Genomic DNA, 19,989 nt, shown 5'->3' with positions numbered 1-19,989 from the left:
TGGTGCTGCCATATCCTTTGCTCCCAAACACAGAAGAGGAAAGAAATACCTAAATCAGCAGGCTAAAACACAGGACTAAAGATATTCTCCCTGTCACACAGAAGCCAAGAAAATCTTTATGATTCCCATGGAAACACTGACAGCTGTGCAATATGTTCTGCCTCTGCAGAGTTACAGGGCTTTTCAGCAGTCAGTCTAACGCTGGTCAAAGTGGTATTATACTGCATGAATACAGCAGGTGTATGATCTTAGCATCTCTGCCATGCCTTTCTAAGTAGTTGTTATTTCTCCATGAATTTGTGTGATTTGATTGCATTGATGAATGCTAATTCCTTATGAAGCATTTTCTTAGTTTCAAGAAAATAAAATTTGAGATCAGAACATGAACCACTTTTACAGTATAAGGGGAGCAAGGCAAAAAAAGGGCTTCTGGATTTTCTGACGCTCTCTATTGCAAGTGTTGCAGTCACATGGCAGAGGCCCTTTTGGGGCCTGGTTTTCTCACCTAGTCAGAGTTTACAAAAGTCTAAGTGACAGCCATAGTTTTCCTCAAATTCTTGTAGTTTAACAGTTGATTATTGCTTCTGTAGATCCTGGGAAAATGTCTTACATTTTTTATCTGTGACTGAAAAGGGAAGCTGGCAGTATCAAGTGTTCTGCTGTTGAAAGGGGGAAAGATAGACTTGTTTCTGGTTTTACTCACGCTTCTTAGATTAGGTAAAGTTTTTGAATTTTCTTTAAAATTGCGTTTGTTTTAAATGAGAAGAGAACCAGGCCTTCAATAAGGCAAAACCACAGAACATATAGAGCATTAGGTTAAAAAAAAAAAAAAGAAAAGTAGATACAAAATAAATGTTGGTGGTTTTTTCTACTGGATGTTCCTTGTCTAGCTCTTGCTGATGTGAATGCCCTTGAAGATTCTATACTTTATTTGAACAGATGCATTATGCAGATTGCTCAAGGAACAGCTATGGCACGAAGTATATGGGGGAATATACAGTACTGTCATAGAAAGGTCCTAACAATCTCAATTAAAATTTTTTCTAGGATGTCCCCTGAGTTTGATACAAAGAGATTTTTGCATTTCAGTTTCTGCATTAATAAGAATAGAATAAAGTAGTAGCAGAACAAAGTAGATCTCTTGTTCCCTGTCAACAGTTAAATTTTTTCTGCCCAAGTGAAACCATTTGCTCTTCGTGTATCAAGCTGCAGTGATATTAATTGCAATATTCTACTGGAAAAAAGTGAACTTTGGAGGTTCTTTTTTTTTTTTTTCCTACAGTCATATACACTTGGGCACAACGTATTTATTTCTGTTCCTCATCTGGGCTTTTCAAATTTGTTTCAGCAAAGCTGTCCGAGAGGCAGTAAGGCTGCTTTCATGAAGGTCTTTCAAGAGTTCCATTCTAGCTAATGTGTCTTAGATGGAAGTACCTCATTCAGTACCCTTGAATGGGGAACAGTGCAGTCCAAGAGTAAAAAAAAAGGAAGTTACAGTGAAAATAGTTTTAACTGTCAAATTTAGGCTCTGACATCTTGGTATTGTCAAGATATTAGTAAACTTTCTTCCTTATACCTAAGATCTAGTAGTCATTAAAATTGCATGATGAACAGCTGCTTTATATGGAAACATCAGCTTTGTATTAGCTTTTGAGTTGTTGAAGCTGTACTTCCATGAGAAAAAAAAAAATTAATCTGTGAGCTTTGCTGCACAAAAATTTCTATTTCCTTGACACCTTGAACATACATTTGGAGTCTTGTGTTATGGCAGAGATGTGGAGCTTAGCTGGTAATGTGAGCCATCTCTTGAAGTAATGCTACAAAGACCCACTCAGTGTTTTCTTATCTCTTATTAGGAAAATTGCTGCTTATGATGAAGAAATGCAACATCTCTATGAGGAAATGGAACAGCAAATCAAAAAGGAGAAAGAGCAGTTTCTCTTGAAAGTGAGTGTCTCTTTGTTATGGTGGCCATGGATTCTGCTCCCCCTTTCAGTGGTTTTAAACTCATTCTGGGTGTGAAATTAAAGCCCACAAAATGTGTTTCATAACTGAGGAAGAAAAAACACCTTTCACCTCACAGCTGCTTTTCTACTGCAGCTTCAAACTTTTAGTCTCTGAAGCTTCAAACTGAGTGAATAAAGTTGGATGAAGGAGCACTGATGTCCTGTGCTCGGTGGCTGGCATTCAGCAGCAGCGACTGGCATTCTTTTGAAAGTCAGTTTACTACAAACATTGTATTACTGATGCTACTCTAGGTCCAACCTCTGGTCTCAATTAGGAAGTGCAGTCTGTGAGGTTGTTCAGAGCAGCACCAATCCTGCTGACTTCTACAGTCTCTGCTTTTTGGGAGGGGATAACAATAAGAGATGACTCAAGCGATGGTAATTTGCAAAACAACCACAGGTTATTTGCAAAATAAACACGGGTCAGATTATTTTGTCACACCCATGGTGCTTCCAGAACACCTGAAAATGAATTCCGTTTCCTTGGGAAGTCTTTAAATCTCCTCTACTGTGTTCATAGTCTTTTCTTTGGATTCTTCTCTCGTGCTTTTTCTTGTATAACAAGGAAACTAACAAGAACTTCCAGCATGCTCTAGGAAAGAGTAATCTTAAAACCATGTAGGTGGGATGCCTTACTTCCTAGCTAGATCAGGATTCTCAGGAATTTGGCCAATTACGTTTTGAGTATTAAAATATTGGAGGTTTCACAGCTGCTCTGGGTGGCCTGGGAGAGTCAGTCATCTACTGAGCTACTGGCTCATCCCTTTTTGTTTTCTTGGCATCAGTCATATAAATGACACAAACACAGGGTTTCAGCAGTACATGATAGAAATAGTTGCCAAAATAGTGGTTATTGTCTCCACTCTCAATCAAATATATATAAGTATATCTATACAATATAATCAAATATATCTAAAGCTTCCTTTCGTGATGCAAATACATGAAGTACTTTTTGTTTCCTGCCAACCAAAAAAAAGGTGCCTTTATCAGCTGTCTAAGGAATCATTCTTTTCACTTGCCTTACAGGGTAGTGAACCTGACTCAAATTTTCAAGTTTTTTTCCATTCCAAGCTGAGAGCAGTTTTTAGTGGTGGATGAGATGAAGCCTTTAAATAAAAGTTTGTATATCAGCTGAAGGATAAAAAGTATTTTCAACTTTGCCTGACAGCAGTTTTGTGGAAAAAATAGTTTATGTGCTCTTAATAGCCCACAGCTGAAGTGGTTCTGAAAACCCCCAAACAACAAAGACTTTTCCATAAGCAGTGATTGTTGGATCTCCTAATTAGTTGTATATTTGAGGTTAAGCCATTTCTTTCAGGCTTTTTCATGAAAGCTTCCCACTCAAGCTATTTACAGTTTAGTCAGCAGCCACACTAAGGGCTGCCAGACACTCAAGCAGTATTGTTTCTTTGCATGACTAATTTGGGATCTGGGGAGATCTGACTGTTAAATTCTTTCTCTAATGCAAAGTCTTACAAAGACTTTACAGCCTGGAGAGATGCATTGATGCCATATAAAGGGGAAATTATTGTGGCTTGAATGAAGAGCAGCTCTTGAAGAATACATTTAAAGAAATTGGTAAGATGCAAATAAGTACAAATTGTAGCTATTTACAGTACTTAATACCCTGCTGACTGAATGTTACACAAAAGGGGCAGTTAGTCTGTTTTTTCATTTGGATATACATTCTTCCCCAGAAAGAGCCAGTTATCATGCATTTGATTACCCCGTTATGGGTACTGCTTAAGGGAAAACACATGTAAGAACCACTGCTGTTTTGATGGAATTTTTGTTTTTGTTTAGAGGCATTTTCCTGGGGACCTTAGAGAGTAGAAGCCTGTTTTTGGAGGAACAGGACAGATTCTCAGCTGACACAAACTAGTGGAACCTGATTTTACTCAGGAGAGGTCTGACAATTTTTCTCAGCTGAGGAGTGTCAGAAGGAGTAATCCCAAATATGACTGGGAGTTCCCAGTGATTGCAGGATACTTACAAAGTGGACAGGTTAATATAATTGCTAAGTGAAAGGCAGAGCTTGAAGCCCCAGTCGCTTGTTTATACCGGTGGAACATCTGCGAAAAATTGTTGTTAGTGATGGATTTTAAGCATGGCAGTTGTTGTTTCTTTCACATCAACCTGAGTTGCTGTGGCTGGAAATGAGAGGATACCTTCTGGCTGTATTGATTTAGGTTGGCTAAGCTCCTCAGCCTCCTGCCTGAGACATCTGCCTCCCCTTTCTAGACTTGATACCTACTCATACGCAATCAGCACGTTCTGTAGAAACCACAGTCATTGAAGCTGCTGGACTACACCAGTTTACAGATTCATGGGTGATACCATCCCTCAACTGAGTACTACCTGTGTCTTGTTATATTCACTGTGGAAAACTTCATCCCTGATTTGTTATTTCTCCTCCTGCTGATGCAGTTATGCTGTTCTGTTAATCCATTTCCTCTCTGAATTTTGCAGGACACAGAGAGGTTTCAGTCCTACAGTCAAGAGCTGGAGTGCAAGCTGCTGTCAAAAGAACAAGAACTGGAACAGCTGGTTCAGAAGCAGAAAAGGGTACTAACTGATATTCTTCAGAGTTGAAAAATAGATAGCTTTTATTTGTTCACATGATTTTCAATAGGTACTATTTTAGGTCCCGAAACTGCAAGTTGGTGTGATGTTGTTCTGCCAAATTGTGACCCTCTGTTTTTGTGTCATGTGCTTAGGAAAAATGTTAACCTCTATTTCTAAAGTAATTTTCATTTTATGTGGTAAAATGGAAAATAACATAATGCTTTGGATATTCTCCCCAGGTACTAGGGTAATTTTTATGAAAACATAGCAGAATTCCACTACCTTCAATGTTCTAGGAACTGGCTTAACACCCAGACAGCTTAAGAGCAGAGAACAATGATTTGGCTCTTCTAGTGCCCACCTTTGCTCAAAGCCTGTACCAGCCGCTCATTTACTTGTTTTGGACGATTCAGCACTATGAACTTGAAATGCTCCCTCCTGAACAACTTGCTCCTGATATATCTCTGTGATAGCAGTTTTATAGCAGTGGATGTTTCCCTTGCATTGGTAACAGCTTGTCAAGTTCCCATATTAAAACCTGATGTGTTTTACTTCTTAAAAAGCATGGCCTGCTTGGGGGAGCAGAGAACTTGCTGTAAAGCAGCTCCCAGGTCATTGCAGGAAAGACTAGCAATAGGGAAAGGAGGTAGCACTGGAATTTAAAGGACAGAAATGGAACGCTATAAATGCAATTCCCTCTGTAGAATATGAATATGTGGAAAAAAGAAGAAACTTTTTCACAATGAGAACCATCAGCTGTTGCAATAAACTTCCTGGGGAAGTGGTGGATGCCCCAACATCGGACACTAAAGATTTAGCTGGGCAGGATGCTGGGTCATCTGGTCTAAACTGTGTTTTTGCCAAGAAAGGTTGGAACAGATGGACCTTGAGGTCCCCTTCCAACCTGGTACTCTGTGATTCTGTGAAGTTTAGCTGATGAGGATACAGGACTAAACTAAAAGTCCATTCCATAATTGAAATCAACTGCCTGGTGTTAATTACCCTTGTTCAGTACCACTGTGAATCAGAATATATGTGGTTTTATGCAGGCTCTTTACCACATTGCAGCACTAGAGTGATATAATCTGTACTTTGAAGATATCTGTGGGGGCACACAGATCAGGCATTTTTAGTCTGAAACTAACTGCAAAAGTATAAGAAATTACTTGTTATCATTTTGTAATGATTGTATTTTAGTCTACTTTTTTTGTTTGTTTTTGCTTTAAAGCTCTGTTTAAAACTTAGTTATCAACCAGTAATTCTGTAAAACCTTCTTCTTGTGTTTTTTTCAAGAACGTGTTTGCTAAATTCGGTATAAAACCCACAGAAACTATTCAAAGGCTTTCACTCAATTTTAAGCCTGGTATAATTAATCAATATAGGCAACAATACCAGGAAGTCTTACCTTACAATTGTTGTCTACATTGCCATTGTCTACTATTGCCTATCTTGGAGAACATAAATCAATGTCTGTGCTATTTTTGTTAGTATTATTTTTTTATCTGATTTTATGTTTTCCATTTCTATTTTCTACATTGCTTATTATTAATAGTATTACTGTGGTTTTTATTTTATTTGTAATTTCTAGCATTTGTCATTTCCCCTCTCCGTTATGAATTTACATGAATCACAAGGGTGCTTTTGAAAGATAGGATCTCCATACACCATAAAGATTGAACTATCCCATTTTAGTTTTATGGAAAGGAAGCTGTGTTGGGCTAATGGAATTCACTATTTCTAATGGTGGGATGAGTGACATAATTTCATTCAGATGATTGATGACAACTGAAACTTTTGTCGTTCACCTAACTGATTGGCTATTGCTAATCTGATATGCAGTATTTGATGGTTTTTCTTTCTGGTATAGCAACCTAGCCTATTTATTTGAGTGTTTTACTCAGTGTAGTTAGAGGCACTGTTTTCTACATATATTTTTCTAATTTCTAATGATCATCTCTGAACGTGACTCTCATCTTTACTCAGATCTGTTTTTGTAATGCCATGGCCCCACTCATTTTCTGATATTGCTTTTCATTCACTGAGATATCTGTGTGTGGTGTCTAATGTTTGCCTTACCCAGAGATCTCTTTCACTTTTGCCTCCTCCTCTGGTATGGAAATATACTTTAATAATTAAATCTCTTCTTGCAGACAGTAAGGTAGCTTGATTTAATTACAACTTCTATGCTTGATTGTATGAGAGAACCTCTTGAGAGGCACACAAATGCTTTTTTCCAAACTTCATTAATAAGTCTTTTTTGAAAATATAAAGTACAATGTTATTATTTCTGTGTTGGAAATTATTAACAAAAATGTGAAAGGGAGCTTTTAAACCAGATGAGCTCAGCGTTGTTTTGCTGACACAGCCAGAGGGATTCTTCCTTATGAGGGTTGTCTGGCTGGCATGTCTGAAATGTGGGTCTGATTCCATGTTGACTGGCCAAGATTCCATTGTTTAGGCCCTTTTGCTGGCTGCCATGATCTCGAATTGTCAGCTTGCTCTGTATAATGCTCTGCATTAGATAATGCACGAGGTTTTCCCTTGTTCCTCAAGGGATGTGAGATGGAATGTCTCAGGAGGAGGCACTGGGGACAGAGGATATCCAGCACAACTTCTAGGGCACAGACTCTTATGTGAGGGGAAGAAAGTAGGTGTGGACCAGGTGAAATGGGGGGGAGTTACTGGACTTCTCACATAAAACGCTGCATTCTGTACTGATGACAGCCACTGAAGAACATGATCTTGGGATTGGGAATGAGATGCATAAGAACATGGATCAGTAGTACTCAAGTGCTTATAACTGCCTCATGGCACTGTGTAAATATTTCATCTTTCATGTGCAACTGAAATAAATAGGGAAAAAAAAATGATAAAAACTACAGAAAGCATGCTGAGCTAAGAACAAGGGGTTGCATGGAGAGTGCTCAATGTGTGTGGTTCTCAGTAACAGCTCATTTGCATTGAATAATCCCAGTTATTTACTTAACTTAAACTTGGTTTCCTCTCATTTTTGTCAAAAAAAGAGAATATGTACCATCAGTTACTGTGTCTGTGCTTGACCTGTGGTAATGGTTTAAATCTCTCTGCTACTTAGATTTTTTTAAACATGTCTATGGGCCATGAGTCTTTTTCCCATCAGTTTCCATCTACCAGATGAGCATAGGAGCCAATATTCAGCTCCAATAAGCAGCCAGAAGCTATAGGATCTATGCCATTCTAATACCAGCTGAGCATTCACCTAATGAGCTATTTCTGTGTATTGGGAGTTTTTTAAATGAATGCTTTAAAGGTGTTGTTTGGCATTTCTCAAAGGATTGTATGGGTACAGCAGAAGAAGGGAGATCTGAATTGCTGGGAAACAACCCTTTCTTCTCTCGTTATGTTCTGGGATTTAGATGTTATGTTACAGTTTTTCTGACAAGAGTGAGCTCCAGGATTTATAGCAAGTACTTCTAACATCAGTATAGATGATTCTGGGAGCTGGTGTTGGCTACTGTTGCAGTTACGTTTCCTGAACAGTCTCTGTGTAAGCTTTCGGATGGCCATACTATTCTGTAAGTGGGATTTCTGTATGCAGTTTGTTGCTCCTAAGATTTTTGAAAGTTCATCTTTGAGTGGTCACTTTTTGCTTCTCCCAAAGCCACTCCTCTGGATAAGTCTTGTCTTCAGTACCTGAAGCATCTGATCTTTTACTTAGAATGAAGAACGTCATTCTGTCAAGGAGTGGAAGCAATATTCAGGAACTGATGTAATCTATCCACATAAACCAACCTTGTTCAGCAGTAATCTGATGCCCAGCCAGTGTTCCATGTGAAATGTGAGCCTGCTGAGGCTGCAGTTCAGCAAAGACACTAAGCTGCTGCTGCTGCTGCTGAGATTAAGTGCTCCCACTCCACACTTGTTCCTGACTTCTCACAATCCTGGCTAGAAAGTATTTTCTGCTTTTGTTTTTAACCTGGGCCTTGTTCAAAACCAAGACTAGAACAATAGCAGTGTTCTAGGGTAGGAACTGACTGGAAGAGCTGGGTGAAGACAGGTTTTGGTTGGGTGAGCTCTGCTTGTTCTGATGGGCAAAATGAGAGTTCTAACATTATGTCTCAGATCCAGAAGATTGAAATGGTATAACTGTAATTCTCCTAGGATGTTTTACATCCCTTAAAATGAATACAGAAAAAAAGAAGTAAAAAATAAAGCTTTTATATTTTAAGGTCATCAATGCCTTTCCTAATGTGAAGTTTTGCTCTGTTTAAATTTGCTCAGTTGGCCAGGGAGAAGCAGATAGAACTTCTTTATGTACCAGAAACCACTAACATCTGCTGTTACCTGTTTCACAGGGAAGGTGTATCTTTCCTTTGATGTACTTTGGAGAGTGAATATAAAACTGGATAAAAAGGCTCTAATTCACACTTCTTGGCAGGTCTGTCTGAGGTGGCAAAAAGGTTACTGCTTGTTCATATTACTGGGGATGGAAAGGTTTATCAGCTATCAGATTTAAATCTAACAGTTTTTAGGTAGAACTCTGAATCACTCTGTGTAGGCCTGATCTTTGTGGAAAATAGTCTAAAATAGCAGTTGTGAATATCAACTTAATGCTGCTAATCTGCTCAGTAGCACCTTTTTTATGGTTTGTACTGGTGTGGTTTTGAACTGGATAAAATTCAGTCATAGAGTAGTATGGCTTTGTTTTTGTGTAACATAATTACGTCTGTACAAAGAACAGTGGAAGAGCACCATATGTGTTTTAATAATTTTTTGGCTTTGATAGAAATAGCTCCCTACTCAGCTAACCTCTAAGACCCAAATTGAAAGCCTCAAAACCAAGATGCCTCAGTTAGTTTTAATGCTTTCTGTTCTCTTTTCTTCCACCCCAGTTAGAGCATCAGTGTACAGAACTCCTCAGTGGCAAAGAAGAAACCAAAGTAGAGAACACCAAGCTGAAGCTGACTAACCAGGAGCTGCTGAGAGACCTGGAGAGAACATCCCATGAACTAAGCCTGGCTCAACAACAGCTACAGGTGCTTCAGGAGGAGGCATCAAGGCTCAGTGAGGAGAAGGAAATGTAAGTCTCCAGGTGCAGCAGTTGTGGGGCACTTGCTTAGCGTGCCTGTGAGCCTCCCCAGGGTATTCAGTGCTGTGATTTAAGCTCGTGTCATAAGCAGAAACCATCTGCAAAGCCAAGTGCAGTTCTAGCTGCTTTCCCTCAGGTAATTCAGCATGTTTTCTGTAGCATATCTGGCTTCTATGGAATCTTTTGCTACGTGTTCAAATTGTCAGTGTTCTCCCTGCTGCCATTTGTTGAGGGTATTTGGAATTAAAAATCCATGTCATGTCTTAGTTTTGAAATACCAATGGAATTCCTTATGGAAATGCCTTACAGTTGTGGCACATGATGCTCCATCTTCCTCAAAGCTGAGTCTATCTGAAACTTGCTTCTCAGAATGCACTCTTGACTGTGAGATGCCTAGGATCTTCTTTTTTTCTTCATCAAAAGTAAGCCTAGTAAGGCCAGCAAGATAAGCTTATCACTATTCCCACAAGGCCTTATGGCAATTCAGAACCATAATTTTGGGGTTTCCAGTTCAAATGTTGTGGATTTCAGATTCTGACTCTGAATTACAAAAAAAAAAAAAAAAATCAAAAAGAAATATTTACGGTTCATATTTTGAGGGATAAAAATTACCTCTGACAGATCCAGCTACCTGTCTTGCTCCAGCCTTCTGCATAAAGCAGAAGAATCATTACCCTGGAGCTGTAATTGGCAGAAATGTTCATTGAAGTCCATTTTAAAAGAAATGCTCAGGGATCTGTAAAACCCTCTCCTTGCCAATGGATATGAATGTCACATGAATGACAGATGTACCTAGCCATTGCAGCTATGAACTACATAATTCAGAACTGTTGTTGTTTGACGTATTTCAGGATAGAGCAGAACATTAGTTCAAATGTCACATTCTTTTTCTCTTAAGCTTTGTGCCAAGCTCTACTTCGTTATTACTTGTTTAATTTTTCTTGAGGGTATGAATAATGAACTTTGTTGATAAATTAGTGTTAAAGAATGGCCACTGTGACTAGAATTTTTAGGTTTTCATGTTTGATGTGTGTTTTGGAAGTAGACAGTAGAAATATTCCTCCTCAAGGTGGTTTGTTTCCTCTTTGAGGCCTCTCTTTTCAGATCCAGAGCAAAGACTGGAATGATCTGATTTAAAAGCTACAGAGGAAATCTGTCCAGTGGTCAGACTGCTGAATAATACTACTGCATTTACAAAGCACTTTGGATTCAATAGTGTTTTATGGAATTAGAGCTCAGCCCTACTCAACTGCACCTGCAGTGTTGCTTTAAACATCTGTGTCAGTCTGGTAGGACTTGAGCTGTTGAAGCAGGTGTAATGTTCAGACAGTGCACAGGAAGAACTTGAGGCTTCACTGAAAGGCAAAAAAAAATCATTTAAGGCCGAACACCAAATTGTGTTAAATCAAAGTAAATGGTGTTAAAATGGCTTCATAAGTGTCATGAATTGGAAAGAAATTGTAGGGATTGTAGACATGTGTGAGCCTGACATATGGTTCCCAGCAGCAAGATAAGCTCTAATTTTGGATAAAATGTCACCTGTTTTTTAGTGGCCATGAGTGAGAAGTGTTTCAGCAGTGTATCTTTTCTGAATGCTCAAAGTGCCAGTATCAACATATATTAAGCTCTCTGGATGAAGAAATTAAAAAGCTGTATTTTTATAAAAAAGAACCTCTACTCCTTCCTCTGCTAACTCATACTGCCATGCTACTGTGGGCCTTATACTGAATAAACTGAATAAATTTCTTCTATTCCTGCAGAATAGAATCTACAGGTTTGAAGAAGCTGAGGTCTCAAATGTAGATACCCCTAGGGGGAAGCATTTTAGCAGTGTTCTTACCATGGTTAGAACAATTTTCTTTTATTTTTTTTTTATTGCAGGGAGGTGTACCGGGTGACAGAAACCTTACAGAGAGAGAAGTCAGGACTTTTGAAGCAGCTGGATTTTTTAAGGTAATGTAGATCTTCCATTCAAGAACTTCTTATACAATTCTAAAGAGGTCCATTAAAGCATGAAATTATGTTGGGAGATGTAGTGAGTGTAGGTGTCCAGGTGTTGCCAGTGGAGTGCCACCAGGGCAGCCTCTGTGCCAGAGAGAAGCCAGGGCTGCCCTGTGGCAGTGGACACAGCACAGGGCACAGTGGAGCCCCACAGCCACGATGTGCTTCTGGGAAAGCCCCAGTAAGAAAGGGTGGAAAACAGCACAGCAGTTGTGAGAGAGGAGTGAGAAAAAACGTGTGAGAAAGCCCTTCAGACACCAAGATCAGTGAAGAAGGAGGGGTAGAAGGTGCTCCAGGCACCGCTGGAGCAGAGTCTCTTGTAGTCTGTGCAGAGTCCACACAAGAGCAGGCTCCTGGCAGGAGCTTGGTCCACGGAGAGGAGCCCATGCAGGGGAAGGTTTTCCAGCAGGAGCTGCGGCCCATGGGCAACCCATGCTGGAGCACTCCATTCCTGAAGGACTGTGCCCCATGGAAAGGATCTGTGCTGGAGTTTGTGAAGGACTGTAACCTGTGTGAGGGAACCCACACCGGAGCAAGAAAACAGTGTGAAGAGGAAGAAGCCACAGAGAGAAGCTGTTATGGACTGACCACAAACCCCACTATTCCCCACCCCCTTGTGCCACTCAGGATTGGTAAGGAGGTAGAAGAGCTGAGGGTGTAGGAGTGAAATTGAGCCTGAGAAGAAAGGGGATTGTGGAGAAGGTGATTTTAGTTTTGTCTCTGTTTCTCATAATCCTACAATTGAATCTGTTTTGTCTGTAATGGGTAGTTGGTAAGTAATCTTGTCTTTATCTTGGCCCACAAGCTTTTCCATGTTATTATCTTCCCTTGTTGTGTTGAGAAAGGAGAGTGAGAAAGTGGCTGGGGGTGCAGCTGGCAGCCAGCCAAGGTCAACCTGCCACAGGATAATGACAAAAAAATAGTAAAAATGGTTACAAAAGACTTTTGTATGCTCTGTTCTTGCATAGAGTAGAAGGCAGCACACCTGAAAAATACGCTTCATTTTGACAATTCAGTGTTGTAGGACAGTGTCCTTTCCGAAAGTCAAATGTAAAATAGAAGAGCAGTGAACAGTTCTAAGCTGGTTCTGCAGTAGAAGCCTGGCTGCAGGAGCTTGCTGGAAGGCTCTGTTGCTTCTCAAGTGCTGGGAGTTGAGCCAAAATGAAGATTCTTTCCCCAAAATATTTGTGAAATGATACCAAAATGTATTTATTTTAAATAACACTCCTTTATTAGATAGACTTTGAAGTTTGGAGCTGTGTTCAGACAACTGTAGTCCTCTTTGTAATGTTCAGCAGTACTGGGTTTTGTTAGCTCAGTGGTCAGTCAGCATGGGCTGTAGGTTTCACCTGCCCATAGGCCTTCACTGACTGCATTTCCTTCAGGAGGCCTCCTTTTAAAATTACCTAAAATTCTGCAGGCTTGAGGAAAGGCTCTTACTTTGCAGTGTGTGTTTTCCATAGGCCACTCTGGGATCTTGCCTGCTGCAAGTTTTGGGGGCGTAGATAGAAACATCTGACAACAGAGTTTGTTTCTGTTCAACCTGGCTGCTCAGTCTCTCCTGTGGCCAGGCCAGCAAGAGATGGAGACAATAGATGATGTACTAAGCAGGTTTGTTGTCAGATCTGATCAGAGCTTGCTGATTGCCTGGAGTTTGTGTTTCTTGACAATTTCATTATTTCTGCACAAAGGATGGAAGATGGATGTTTTCCTAGGCTGACTTTTCCATGGCAGCCACAACTGTAGCCCTCAGAGGGACATAACTGGCCTTCACAGCTGTCACCAGATGAACAAGAGATGGTGTTCATTGCACCCTCTCCACATTAAGAGATCATATTTAGTGTGAAAATCATTAAGCATTCTAATTTATAGTAGGTGAAGGCATATTGACCACAACTAATTTCTATGTGTTAAGGCATTTGTTTAGATGAAATACAGAAAGAAATCCAGATTCCATCTGGCTTTAATCAGCATAGTCCTGCTGGAGAATCAATAGCCCAGATATGGAACTGGCTGAGGTGAGAATATAAATAAAGGATGATGAAAGTTTTACGCTGCCAACTGTCCAGTCTCTTTGTTAGTGTGGGGTAGAAAACTCAGCAGTTCTAAATACTTGGCTTCAGTGTTTCTTTTGTTTGTGTTCTCTTTGCAGAGAAAGGAACAAACATCTCAAGGATGAACGTGACATATTTTTACAGGTAACCAACCATTATTTTCAAATCCAGTGTTGAGCAGACACATAGGAGAACAGCTTCAAAAGAAGGGGAACAGAAGGCTGTGCAGGAGATGGACTTTTGTGACACTTAAATCTTGCCCTGGTCTTAATTTGTACTGTCTTTTCTTCTCTCACTTGAAAATAAGATTTTGTTAATTTGCTGAACAATTTTAAGAGCTGCATGTTTAGAATTATAAAGTGGGAGCTATCTGAGGAGACATGAATGTATTTTAGAAGAAACTAAGGATGCAATCATGAAAGGATTAAATAACCTAAAAATCGAACAATTAAATTGCATTAATTCACTCAGTCAAGCATAGGTAATTTATCCTGAAACGTTTATACAACAGTACAATAACTGAGTACCCAAATCAGTCCCTGAATACCTCTTCAGACTGGGGTAAAAGCAGATCCTGTTAACTTTTTAAGCAGCAGCAAAGAATGGTCCTATAAGATGTTCTAGAAGTACCCTGGTGTAAGGAGACTAAGGCCACTTAGTTTATATTTGCTTAGTCCGACAAAAAGCTGCTGTAAAAATATATATATCCATTTACTTTTTTTCCATGACATTGTGCTGTTTTATTGACAAAGCAGATTCATTTTTGCAGTATCTGGAGTTCCCTGTTCTGATTGTTTAACAATGGGAATTCTGAAGCATTTATACCTCTAGGATTTTTCCTACATTTTTTTCTTTCATTTGCATTGCATTATTTAAGTATTAGGCATGAGGGTAGTTAACCATAATGGACAGCAGAAGTAAATCAGTAAGAAGTATTCTGTATTTCTGCAGAAATGCAAAACAACTGTTCCAAAAGCCAGCTGGAAGCAAAGATCAGGGTCTATCATTGGGAAATACATAGAGGGCAAGATGCTGCCTAACAGGTAAGAACTTCTTTTCAAGTGTTCTCTGTTTGAGTATAATGAGGCTTATAGAAAGAAGATGTGGAATGCTTCTTTTCTGATACTTTTGAACTTTTCAAAGAGTGTATTTCTAAAGTGTCTGTCACTATAAGATTACTGTGCTCATTAAGAAATTTGAAAATGAAGAGCCAAATTTTCACATGAAACAAGTGTACTGTCTGCAAAGGCAAGAGAATTTCCTTACTGTGGATGAGTATACGCTGGGAGACACAAAAACTTGCCCATGGCCCTACATTAATGTGGTACAATGTTGAATATCCACTTGGACTTTTTTATCCATATCAAACAAACCCATGTCCTTCCTATCTACTAAAGAGAGAATTAGATTGCACACAGAAAGGATCTGGGTTGGGGGGCTCTTTTATTCCTCCAGAATGGGAGTGGGAGGTGGGAAAGGAGAAAATCACAGTAGAGAAATTGACTTTATCTCTTCTATGAGGTTAGAATTGAGGTTAATCTAATGTTTTCCATTCTGGTTCAGGTTTCTCCTGTAAGTTATTGGCTTTCCCCATGATGCTTATAATTCTCAAGCACGCTATATATATACACATGGTATGATGAGCTGACTTTTCAGCCGACATTGGAATGACTCTGCCTGCTGTGACTAGTCAAAAACACTGGAGATTAAATTCAGTTCTTCAGGTTAAATTCAGAATAAAATAGCAGGTCCATTATATTTTTGTGATGTACCTTCTTTTTTCTCTGCTTAGCCATTCATTTGAAGAAGATGATATTTTCAGTAACTCAAAGAGAAGGAATTCTGCTGGACTGAATGGAGTTCTCTCTGAAGAGCCTGATAGTGGAGTCACTGGAGGAATGCCTAAAACATCACATCTCCAGAGAATAATATCAATTGAAGAAGATCACCTACCCCAGCTTCTTGACAGGCTGGTTGATAAGCAGCTGAGCAGATGGACTGGAGAAGACGAAAATACTTCTGAGACACAAATGAATAACGAAACCAGAGAGCACTCAATGGAACACTCGTCATCATCTTCTAGAGAGCAGCCTGTAGGGAAGGAAACACTGCCAAATGTAAGAGGACAAAGGAGACCTCACCTTAAGTGTAAAATTCTGGGCCCTGTGATTTAAGGAGAATGTGAAGGTCCTTGAATGCATCCAGAGCAGGGAAACAAAGCTGATGGAAAGGCTGGAAAGTGTGTCCTCTGAGGAGTGGCTGAGGGCTCTGGGTTTGTCCTGTTTGGAAAAACAGGCTGAGGGACAACTCCCTTGCTCCTCTGCAGCTTCCTGAGGAGGGGAGGGGGAGAAGGAGGTGCTGATCCCTTCTCCCTGGGATCCAGTGACGGTATGTGTGGGAATAGTTCAAAGCTGCCTCAGAGGAGGTTCAGACTTGACATTAGGAAGCATTTCTTTACTGAGAGGGTGGTGAGGCTTCCTAGGGAGGTGGTCCATGCCACAAGTCTGTCAATGTTTAAGAGGCTTTTTGATAATGCCCTTCATAATGTGCTTTAACTTTTGGTCATTCCTGAAGTGGTCAGGCTATTCTGTTCTATTCTGAAGGACTTTGGATGCCATGAAGTGGTGTCAAAGGTTAATGTGTTATTCCTAGAATCTAAAATTATTTCGTTTTCTAAGTTGAAACATGACAAATTAAGCCATTGCATGAAGTGGGGGATGAAAATGTACTGCAGACAAGTGCTGAAGGTGTGAAGAAGGCAAACTCAACCTAAAGGAGTGGTAACTGCAGACAATGTGTGCATAGACTTACATTTGAAGGACTGTTTAGGGAAAGCGAAGTTAAGCCTTGTAACAGATGATACAAGAAGATCCACTGGAAGGTAGAAATTGTCTTAAAAAAGAAGCAAGTCCTTTTTTTAAAAAATTGGTTGTCGGTTGGGTTTTTTTTTGCCACGAAGTGATATTTCCCATATTCTGATTCTTTTGAGTCAGCTTTGGTAGCTGTTACATTATCTGAGAAACAATGAGAGGAATATCATTACTTTTTAATTATTTTTGGAGTTACTTTTATTTAGCAAATTGAAATCCTATTTTTTTTCAGCTCTAGCTTGTATAAGCATGTTAGCAATGAATTCACCATTCAGTAATAATCCTTAAAACAATATGCTGGAAGGTACATTTCTGTGGAGTCTAAAGTTCTTTTTGCACTGCTATTGCTTCAGAGCTAGCTGTGCTTGTTTTCTAATTTTAGAATAATTGTTAAGTATTACTCATTTTTAGATTCTTGAAGCACATATTAAAAAGATTAAAGTACAGGAAAAATTGGTTTGCTTGGTCATAATTATATGGTTCTTTTAGAAGAAGCAGGCATATCTTAAAAATTATGATAGAATTATGCCATGGTTACATAATAATTTCTAAGTGGTACCTTTTAATAAAATGTCGAGGGTACAGAACAGAGCTTCATATTTTGAAATTATTTAATTCAGTGCATGCTTTTTGCTTGCTGTATGACTTACTTTGTATCACATTTTCAAAGCATGGCATCACTGGACTTTAGGATGACAAAAGCCAGGTAACTCATCCTATCCAGCTAGGACAAACCTGTCCTGCTTGCTCTGTTTCAGCAGGCATGCCCCTTGAAAGCACATCCTCTCAGCTGGATAGGAACTAGACCTTGTTTCTTGTTATAACTAGTCTGCCAAGGCTTTGTATTACTGCATTCCATGATCTTATTGCTTGCTGTATGGAACTCAGGCTCCTAGCTGCTGGCATTCAGCCTTCCTAATAACCATATATTCACAGTAGTTCAGCTGCTAATCCTGTATGACCTACTGCATCTTACAAGTGAGTAGAACCATCGGTGGCAGCAGTGCATGAGGCCAAGCAACTGTTTTATCTGGGAGTTGATAATTAGGTAGAGCATTTTTCTGAGTGGCTATGAAGATGAAGGTGCAGTTAACATTACCAGAAATATCATTCGGAAAGCCCCTGAAGGAACCATAATGGAAATTAAAGCAAGATTTTCTGTCCAAAACTTCTCAATGAGATTCACTTCCCCTCCCCTCTGATCTTTCAATATGGAATATGAACCACTATGTTTATACCTGTAATCTCCCACATTTGTGTTAAATTGTACAAAAGCTAGATGTGTTACTTTACCTGGCTACTGTTTATATAAAGACCACTCAAAAGACACATCTAGGGAAGACTTTTTCAGACTGCATTGTAAACTAAAATAAATTTACATCCTACTGCTATTCCATTTTCCCATCAGCACTTTGTTGAAGCAGACTATGGAGTAGCTTATCCCTTAGCATAGTGTTCACATGCAGATTTATAATCAACTTTGATTTTTAAGGTTATTTCCATAAGTGGACTTGATACATCTCAGTGACAAACAGCTTCTTATTGTGTTAGAAGTTGAGCTGAAGACCTCTGGGGTCTTTGAGTCTTAGTGCTACTGGAGTGTTTGACCACCAGGGACAAAGTATTTCAGGTCATGTAGTCCATATATTTAGCTATGGTTCTCAGAAGCACTGTGATAATACTGCCATGCTGATGATTGTATGTTAGCTTGTTTTATTTCCCAGAGCACTTGAGAATGTGCTTTGTTTAAATGTATGGGTACTACTAGTAGCCTATAGTTGCCGTGGGGTTTGGGATTTTAATAGAAAAGGAGAATAAGAAACCTCTCTGTAACTGTGATGGGCTATAAGCCCAGCTCATGAAAGAGACATGTATTTTTGTCCTCAAAATTTACAGCAGTGAATTTTCTTTTTCACAGGAAGACAGGCGCTCGAGGCTTTGTTGTGTGGGTTTTTTCCCCATCAAGAGCAGCTCTCTATTTCTTCTTCTTTCTCTAGGACTTCTGTATATTTGTAGAAAAGACTTCCAAGTGTAGACTTCAATGTCTCATTCAAAGGACTGTCGGGCAGTAAATTTGGTTCTGATGTCTTCATGAAGGCAGCAGTTTCATGGATTCTGCACATCAAATGACTGGCAGAGGGCCTTTCCCTCCCTCATCTCCCTTTCCCTCCTTTCCCTCCTTGCAACCCACATCTCAACAAACTAATGTCAGGACCATCCATGATCTTGCTACCCTTCTGCAGCATTACAACAAACTTTCTATCTCCCTTCACCTTTGCACAAAATAGAAGAGACCAGCTAGGGCTGCAAACCAGCTGGTGCTACAGAGTGCTTCCCTAAGCAACTCCTGATCTACGTACAAAAGAATGATGACCTACTTGACAGAGGATATAAATATTCTCTCCAGCATCCACTTAGCTTAGCCTGCAGTAAACAGGACCTGGATAAGCAGAACAAATTGTTTTTCCTTCTGCTTAAAAAGTGAAATGACAGAAACATAGCTGAATGTTTACAGCCTGATTAACTGGTCTAATTCTTTGTCTGTGTCTTTCCTCCATGCTTCTGCCTGTAATGTTAAACAGATGTAGAAATGTGGTAATTGGATGGAAGTTCTTGGCTCTATGGTAGTAGCAAAGAGAAGAATCTGGTGGCATAAGCCAAAAAATTATGACTTTGCTTCTGTTATCTAGATGGAGATGTGCTGCTTCCTCTGTGGCATTGGTATAGGATGAATCTACTGAGCAGAGCTGTGTGAAGCTTTATAAATTTTGATTTGTGGCCATGAACATAAGCTGTTTTATTTTGGCAGTTTCATGTAAAGGTTCATATTCGGTATAATTCCAGAGCTCAGTGCAAGTCACTGCACTTCAGATAATCTGGAATGATGCATGGCAAACATCTGAAATGCTGAGTTATTTTAAGAAACAGAATATTGCTTCATGAGTAAGGAAGAAAATGATAGGATAAAATCTATTGTTTTCCCCATATCAGCCTTAAACTGGAGAGGCAACAGGATTTATAGAACAGTTGGAGGCTAATTTTTGCTCTTACTTAAAGGAGGAGAGAATAAACTCTGTCCCAGAGCGCTTATTCAAGATCATTTTTGTTGGCAATTCGAGTGTTGGAAAGACTTCATTCTTAAGAAGATTTTGTGAAGATCGTTTTTTCCCAGGCACAGCTGCTACTGTAGGTAAGTTTAAGAAACAATATAACTATTTTTTTTTTTTCCTGACAGTACTTAACAGTTTCTACTGAGATCAGGCCCTGTATTATAAAACAGAAGCATACAGATGTAGTAAAAGTAGGACATGCAAAGTGAGTTCTCCTAAACTGGGAAGCACATAATTGATGGAGAGGTTTCAGAGTAGATTCTGTATTGAAATCCTGGCAGCACTGAAATAAATCAGAAAAATCCTACTGATTTC

The 19,989-nt window shown here is 39.4% G+C and overlaps 1 protein-coding gene across 4 annotated transcripts in view; it reads left to right on the top strand.

Moving 5' to 3' along the window:
- The window catches only part of CRACR2A (calcium release activated channel regulator 2A), a 51,533-nt gene that overhangs the window by 21,244 nt on the left and 10,300 nt on the right, over positions 1-19,989 (top strand). For all 4 annotated transcript variants that reach the window (XM_017735908.1, XM_008634871.2, XM_017735910.1 and 1 more), the window contains 8 exons: positions 1,857-1,947; positions 4,476-4,571; positions 9,443-9,630; positions 11,521-11,592; positions 13,793-13,838; positions 14,646-14,737; positions 15,487-15,811; positions 19,622-19,754. In XM_017735908.1, coding sequence (XP_017591397.1) covers positions 1,857-1,947; positions 4,476-4,571; positions 9,443-9,630; positions 11,521-11,592; positions 13,793-13,838; positions 14,646-14,737; positions 15,487-15,811; positions 19,622-19,754 — 1,043 coding nt within the window. The remainder of the gene's footprint in view (positions 1-1,856; positions 1,948-4,475; positions 4,572-9,442; positions 9,631-11,520; positions 11,593-13,792; positions 13,839-14,645; positions 14,738-15,486; positions 15,812-19,621; positions 19,755-19,989) is intronic.

The sequence above is a fragment of the Corvus brachyrhynchos genome, unplaced genomic scaffold (genome assembly GCF_000691975.1).
Source record: "Corvus brachyrhynchos isolate BGI_N302 unplaced genomic scaffold, ASM69197v1 scaffold44, whole genome shotgun sequence".
Lineage (NCBI taxonomy): Eukaryota > Metazoa > Chordata > Aves > Passeriformes > Corvidae > Corvus > Corvus brachyrhynchos.
The sequence above is the reverse complement of the archived record's forward strand: the minus strand, read 5'-3'. Positions and strand labels throughout refer to the sequence as shown.